The sequence below is a fragment of the Rattus norvegicus genome, chromosome 1 (genome assembly GCF_036323735.1).
Source record: "Rattus norvegicus strain BN/NHsdMcwi chromosome 1, GRCr8, whole genome shotgun sequence".
Lineage (NCBI taxonomy): Eukaryota > Metazoa > Chordata > Mammalia > Rodentia > Muridae > Rattus > Rattus norvegicus.
The window spans coordinates 195,336,451-195,343,912 of NC_086019.1; the positions used below are offsets into that span (position 1 = coordinate 195,336,451).

Genomic DNA, 7,462 nt, shown 5'->3' on the forward strand with positions numbered 1-7,462 from the left:
TGAATATTTGATTAAGCTGTCTTTAAGATTCCTGGTAAAATCTAGAGTTGGTTAGATTTTGGGAGATGGAAGCTTGTATTCTCTTGACTACTGTATATGTTGGTGATATCACTGGACAACTGACTATCAGTGTGTAGCAAAACTCAGGCATGTGTGTTCCAACTCTCTAGTGTCACTTTTCCCCAAAGCACTGTTTCTTTACTCTGGACCTATGACAATATTGACCTGTTTAATTCTTTGTTCACTGTGGAATGCCTTGTTTAGTTGGGCATTCCCTTTCCTACAAGATACCAGCAACATCTTTGACTTGCCTCCCTGTGGGGCATGTGGACAGTCCCATCAGACTGGAATAAGTACTGGTGAGGTAGAACATCCTCAACTTCTGAAATCTCAGAGATCAGAGACAACAAGAGTGGGATGGACCTTCCCTGCTTCTATGTTCTCCATGACACTGAACTAAGATGACCATTGACAGTCAGTGACATAGCATAGCACATGGAATCCCTCTCCATGCTAATGGGGCATCTCAATCACCTCAGCCTTCAGCCAATGGCCTTCCTTTCCTGATATTCTCATGACTTTCCCCAAATGATATAAACTCTGGTTCATCCTGAACAAAGTGTATGCATTTATATCTACCCTCAATAGAAAAATACGACCAAGTTGAGATCGTTTCAGAGAGTTGCTTCATCAAAAATCACCACGGGGAAGGCCTTTCCTTTGCCTAAATGAACCACCACACTAAGACTCCTGAAGGCCTTCTCTCTTCTTCCACCCCCTCTGGAATTCACCAGATCAACATCCTGCCTGACCCCTGGATTCTACTTTCCTCTTCCAGCCTGGCGTGCAGCAGCATTCTGATGCCCCAAAGGAAAACCCAGACTGCTGACCCCAGGCCACCCTGAGCCAGTTTGTGGGCAGTGTCCAGACAACACCAGAAGAGAGGCAGAAGACAGGACCACACAGCCCTAAGCTGTGACAACAAAGAATGTCTCCAGACATTGTGGCCTTTCAGGGAGATGGGTGATAGGCCAGTGATTCATGGGCTGTGAAAGAAATCACCCAGACAAAAGGGGGGGTAACTTTATTAGATCCTCAGTGGCACAGCTCCAGTAGGGGCAGTTAGAGAGACTGTATGGGTATTCTAAGATACTGCCTTCATGGTGGGATTTCTGCATAGGCAGAGAGGCAGGAGATAATTTAATGTTACAGAGTTCTGGTTGTTTAGGTCTTACTGGGTGAGACACCTGGAGCTTGTATCTGGCTGATTAGGAAGACATCTCAGTATTTGACCGAGGGATAAGCTGTACACTGTGTAATTCTAACCCTAACCCTAACCCTCACGTTAACCCTAACATAAACCTAAGCCTAGCCCTAACTTTCTAACCCTAACCTTCTAACCCTAACCCTAACCTAACCCAAATCCCTTAACCTTAACCCTACCCCTACCCCTACCCCTACCCCTAACCTTTCTGGTCCTGCTTGGAGGCAGTGGTGGTCTTGCTATGGGCTCAGTCTGCTCTGTTCTCAAGTCAAAATATCATAGCACAGCCTCCGTTCCAGGACAGAGTCCACAGATGTCAAACATTGTGAAGTGTAAGGACTTGAAATTCAACCTTGTTAAGAATCCCTGCCCTAAAGGAAATATGTCATGGAAGCAGAGGATGGGTGTGGTAGGAAGCCTAAGGTCTAGAACTGCTCTGTTGTGGGGCTCATCTTCCACTGGGAGAGGAGAAAAGAGCCCACAGTTGGCCTTGGATCCTTCTCTTCCTCTTCCACAGAGCTCAGGCCAGTTGCTAGAGAAATAGAGATGGAAGGGACAGAGGGGTCCATGTATTCTTGACCACATCTCCAGTGTTTTTCCTCTGCCCCCATTGTTTCAGTAAACTAACCATGTCATTAATGTCCACTAATACCTTATGCCAGCTTTATTGATACATAATCCACACACCATGCAATCCATTCGGACTTATCATCCAGTGATTTTTAGGTGGTTGGCCAAGTGGTTCAGTGCCATCACACCTTCATAGAACACCTTGATGACTTCCCAAAGAAATATCAAATCCATCCAAACCTACTCGTCTGCTCACACCTTGAGTTCAAGCCTTCAGTAACCTCAAACCTCATTTCTCACCCTAAATTTAACCCTTATGGGCATTTTGCATAGATAGAAGTAGAAAGTGTGTGGTCTTTAGGGACATTAGGTCATTCACTTGGCATATTTCTATATTTAATCACAATTGAATGACCTTGAGCAGTTCTGAATCTTTCACATGCCTGAAAATCATTTTCTTGTGTGAACGTTACCTTGTTTTTTTTTTTTGGTTCTTTTTTTCGGAGCTGGGGACCGAACCCAGGGCCTTGCGCTTCCTAGGTAAGCGCTCTACCACTGAGCTAAATCCCCAGCCCCGAACGTTACCTTGTTTATCTTACCTATCACCAGATGAACATTTTGGTCATTTCTACTTTAGACATACTATGAGGAAATTGCTATGACTATTCACATACAAACATGTGTGTGGACAGAGTCTGGATTCCCCTGGATGTGTACTGAGAGTGAGAGAGCAGTGGGGAGCTATATATAACCCTTTCCTTTATTGGACTGTTGGACTGTTCCACAAGGGCTTGTACAGTAGACTTTGTAACCATGGACACTGTTTTGAGAATGAACCATGAGGGTTCTGGTGTAATACGTAGCAAGTGGAGACATTTGGACAACCCCACTCCCAAGGGATCAGCTCCTTCAGCATTTCTGCTCTCACACCTGGGCTTGTTTCTATGCCTTTGTTCTAGGCACCTCAAGAGTTTTGGATAAATCAGTCAGAGGGGTGGGACCTGACCCTGGTTCTGACACTGAAGACTAGTCAATGTAGTAGGCAAGGCTTTTAGGTTCAGAGATTTCTTGACTGCCTCACCACCAGGTTCAAGGTTAAGTAAGAGAGTAGAGAGGGCTGGAACTTCTTCAAGCATGGAGTCATGATGGAGCATGACTGACTTGTTACTCATCCTTGGAGACTTCCAGAATTGTAAAAAAAAAAAAAAAAAAAAAAAGGAGCCGCTCGTTTCCCAGAGCCTTGTGGAGAAAGGTAAATGGGACTTCATCTCTAGTCATTTTACCTTTCTTTTCTAGACTGCCAGGGGACCCCCAGTAGCTTCACTGTGGCCAGTGTTATTCTAGGAGAGGAAGAGACAGATTTCAATAGTGTCTCATGAATAGCCCCAAGACACCAGACTGAGTTGTCCCTGCTGCTGGAGCCATGCCCTGCTCGGGACGAATGTCTATAGCCTTTATTTAGGCATTGTTGACAAGGATGGTGTGTGATTGGTGAGCCCTCTCTACACTCTGAAGACTCTTCGCTCCCTGTTCAACTTCAACTTTGGGATTTTGTAGCTTGCTCAATACCAAGAAATCCCAGAGTAGACAGGCTTCAAGAGACTTCTCCAAATGAAAGTGTCTCACTTCCTCCTTAATGCTAGAGAAGGAAGGGACAAAGACGAGAATGCCTTCTTTATGGGTATATGTATGTGTGAATATGTTCGTGTGTGTGTGTGTGTGTGTGTGTGTGTGTGTGTGTGTGTGCATGCAAAAAGTGAATGTATTTTGTGGCAGGGAGTGTTGAATTTATTTCATTTTTTTACTGGTCAAAAACAGATTATAAACTGGGCCTGGTGGTATATGTTTATAATGTGAGCTACTTGGAAAGGCAAGACAGAAGGCCAATTGGGACACTTACTGAGGTCCTATATCAAAAACAAAAAGTAAGGGCCTGGAGAGATGACTCAGTGGTTAAGAGCACTGGCTGCTCGTCCAGAGCCCCAGGTTTGATTCACAGCACCCACATGGTGACTCACAACCATCTCTAACTCCAGTGCTAGGGCATTCACACTCTCTTCTGGCTTCCAGGGCCACCAGGCACATCTGTGGTGCACTGATGCACACGCAGGAAGCACCAGAGCTCTGTCTTTGGAAGGAAACGTCTTCCTTTGCTCTAGATGTTTCCCCCAGAGCTGAAGTTTCCATCTAAGCTCAGGCTGAGACAGAAGATATTTTTAGGAGGCTGAGAACCCATTCCCTGGCGCTCACATTTAGATTGCTTCCTAATTACCGGGACTCAGCATTTGATGGGCGGCTTCAGTGTTTCAATGAATACACAGGATCACAAAACCAGCCCAGCCAGTTGCGGCAAGCCCATTATTTAGAACTAATGATTGTGGCAAGGGTGGTAGCTAAGACTCAAGAGCTTATTCTGATAATAAGGAAGTCCCTACAACAGGGTCTCATCTCGGAGACACTGTAGAGACAGAGCAGGAGCCAAGGAGCTCAAAAGAAGAGCAGAGGGGAAGGACCCTGGGGTACTCCGTGCAGGAGAAATAAAGAGCAGTGCATTTGCTCATGATCAGGACCAGATAGAGCTTCACTGTGGGCTGTAAGCAGGCCTTTGCTTGTGTTCTTTGCAGCGGTCCTCTTCCGGCAGCCAGTAGATTTTAATGGCGTCATTCGGGTGAATTCCCTTGGATCTAAAATCCTGGTTCATGAGCATCAGGTCTCCAGGGAAGTTAGTGATAGGGAAGAGGTTTCTGTTTGTGAAGCCCGTGATATGCCGCTCCGGTCTCTTCACAGGGAGGAAGGGTTTCCGATCATTCCGATGGCATAGTACACAACTTTTGGATTCCTCAGACTTGAAAATCACGTTCAAGGCGACTTCTCGTGTTTTTGTGGGTTCAAAGTTGGCCTCCCCTTTCTCTCTGTAACAGGTTTTGTTACTGCTATCCCTGTCATCACTCTCTCCCTCCTTACTGGACTTGTCTGTTCCTGGGGAATCCTGCTCTGCTCCGGACATCGATGTGGCGCTCCTGATCCTTTCAATGCATGGAGAAAGATGTTTGTTTTTCAGGGCCCTTGCAAGCTCCATTCTCTTGATGTGTTTGTTAATGTCAACCTTCTCTCGGCAGGGCGTTTTGAACTCCTCTACAGGCACAGACACCTTCGCTGTCCATATCTTTTCCGGGAGTCCACACTCAGTACAAGTAGAAGAGGAGCGTCTTCCCAGCTCGATGGCCATTTTGTAGTCTGGAGACTGCGCCTGGAGTTCCCTCAGCATCCTCCACTCTTTGTAGTATTTGTCAGCCAAAAATCTTCTTGCTGCTATGGTGTGAACGCCACCGAGTTGCTGGAGAGGGAAAAAGATGGTTTTAAAAAATCTCAATTCCTAGAGGCAGGTAGCCGTGAGAATTAGCTAGTGGCTGATTCTCCCTTTGCTGCTAAGAGCATTCAAATCTCTATAAACGGGAAAGAGGGCAGAGGTTGGGAAGTGAATAGGCTTGGGTTCAAAGCTTGGCTCTCCTTTCATCCGCTATAAATTGAGAAGAATTTTATTGACCTTACAAAGGTTATTGGGAAGCCTCAGAAGTTATGATATATGAGAGCATCTCTCTCTCTCTCTCTCTCTCTCTCTCTCTCTCTCTCTCTCTCTCTCTCTCTCTCTCTCTCCATAATTCTTCATGGGAAGGAAGGCACAGTGGCAGGGGCTCTGTTGTGGTGGGGACATGAAATTGCTTACCCTCCTTTCATAGGGCATCGTCATCCAGACAGGAACCAAGGCCAGGCAAAAGACCAGAAGGCTCATCCTATCAGTGACCCACTTCCTTCTTCAGCTAGACCCCACCTCCTAAGGGTTCCATCCCCCCTCAAACCTTTCCCACTTACTGGAGACCATATGTTGAAACACACCAGCTCACGGAGTACAGCACACACTCAGGTGCGGCCTGGAAGAAGAGTTGAAGGCCCCTCGGCTCCACCGCTACCGTAGGCTTGCAGCTTACCCTTATCCTTGCTTTTGCATTTCTACTTTTTTATTTTATTTTTTATTATTTTTAATGTTTGATTATTTTTTAAAAGATTGATTTTGCTTTTAGTTATGTATATTTGTGTGTGTAGGGTATGTGCATGTGTGTGCAGGTGAGTGTGGAGGTCGGAAGAGGGTGTTGGATACCCTGGAGGTGCAGTTATGTGCAGCTTGGGTTATCTGATTTGGGTCCTGGGAACTGAGCTCTGTGAGAGCAGTGTGGGCTATCTCTCCAGCCCCTGGTTTTTAATTTTTGACAGTTTCATAGATTATATAATGAGCATTTCACCTGTTACACACATTCATGCCCCTCTCAATCCCAGCAAAGTTCCCTCCTGCTTTCATGGCTCCTCCCTCTCTCTCTCTCTCTCTCTCTCTCTCTCTCTCTCTCTCTCTCTCTCTCTCTCTCTCTCTCTCTCTCTCTGTTGCTTACATGTAGGAGAGAATGCATATACCCTGAGCATATGCACTTAGGATCCAGAAGAGGACATTAGGTGTCTTCCTTCCCCCATCACTTACTTCCATATTCCTTTGAGACATAATCTCTCACTGAACTAGAAGCTTGCCATTTTGTTTAGGCTAGCTGTCAGCTCCCAGGGTCCACCTGTCTCTGTTCCCTAATGCCAGGGTTACAGGCCAATGCAGCCATGCCTGGCATTTTTATATGGTTGCGAAGGATTCAAAATCAGGTCTTCGTGCTTGCACAGCAAGTGTACTCATCCACTGAGCCATTTTTCTAAGTCCTGCTTCTGGTTGTGTTCATGATTGGGACCTTCAGAGAATGAAATCCACCATGATAGCTGTTGTGCAAATGTCTGCTTTTTGTGAATTTCAAAGCCTGGGATCCCCCTACCTCTGCAAGCAGACTCCAGAGGAATCTCTGTCCATGCAAACTTGAGGGCACTTACTAGAATTTCTTGTTCCATTGGGGAGTATTTTCCAAGGGCGATGCGTGGGTCTGATTTGTAGAATGCCGTCCATATCCTCGAAGACAGAGGGACAATGAGTTAGAGCTCTAGAAAGGGCCTTTCGCATCTCTTCTCGTGGTGAGAAGCTCGCAGGTGGTAGCTCACATTAACTAGGTTGAGGACTTCTAGGGAAGGACCAGGTACCCAAGTCATACTTACCCCAGAGGTGACGCAGTACAGATATCCTCTTTGTGGTATGGGAAGTCTTGAACTATGGAGGAATGGCCATTGCTGGTGATCCACGATGGCGTTTTATTATTTTGCTGTCCCTCGACTGTGGTCCCTTCCTGAGCCTTTGGATTCCCATCTCTCTGACTTTTATACCTCTGAAAGCGGTTTTCCCACTCTTTAATCATGCTCTGGCAATAGGTTAAGGCAGGAGGTCTTACTGCCTGGAGTTTGTACCTGAGACAGTTTAGTGGGAGCTCAAGGGACAGTCAAAAGCACTTCCTATGTCATAACTGGCTTAGCCAAGGCCTCATTGTGAAGTCTGTGCCTAGGGGTCAGATGACCCTTGGAGTGAAACAAGCACTTTCCACTCGGCAGCAGGCTGGAGCCCAGGAAGAGACTGGGCAGAGTGCGGCTGGGAGTCAATAAAACCACTTAGTTATAGGATGAAGAAAAAGACTTTGCATTGACACCTATTTA

The 7,462-nt window shown here is 46.2% G+C and overlaps 1 protein-coding gene across 2 annotated transcripts; it reads right to left on the reverse strand.

The window, feature by feature from the left end:
- Positions 1-4,173: 4,173 nt before the first annotated feature.
- C1h10orf120 (similar to human chromosome 10 open reading frame 120) lies at positions 4,174-7,226 on the reverse strand. Of its 2 annotated transcripts, NM_001401072.1 has the most exons (3): positions 6,974-7,226; positions 6,755-6,830; positions 4,174-5,171 (listed from the first exon to the last, which is right to left on the reverse strand). In NM_001401072.1, exons 1-3 carry the CDS (start codon positions 7,168-7,170, stop codon positions 4,416-4,418), a joined length of 1,029 nt encoding a protein of 342 aa, NP_001388001.1. In that variant the 5' UTR covers positions 7,171-7,226; the 3' UTR covers positions 4,174-4,415. The 2 variants fall into 2 exon arrangements, with proteins under 2 accessions (NP_001388001.1, XP_038957166.1); XM_039101238.2 differs by lacking the exon at positions 6,755-6,830 and having other exon boundaries at positions 6,974-7,113.
- Between the last annotated feature and the right edge of the window lie 236 nt (positions 7,227-7,462).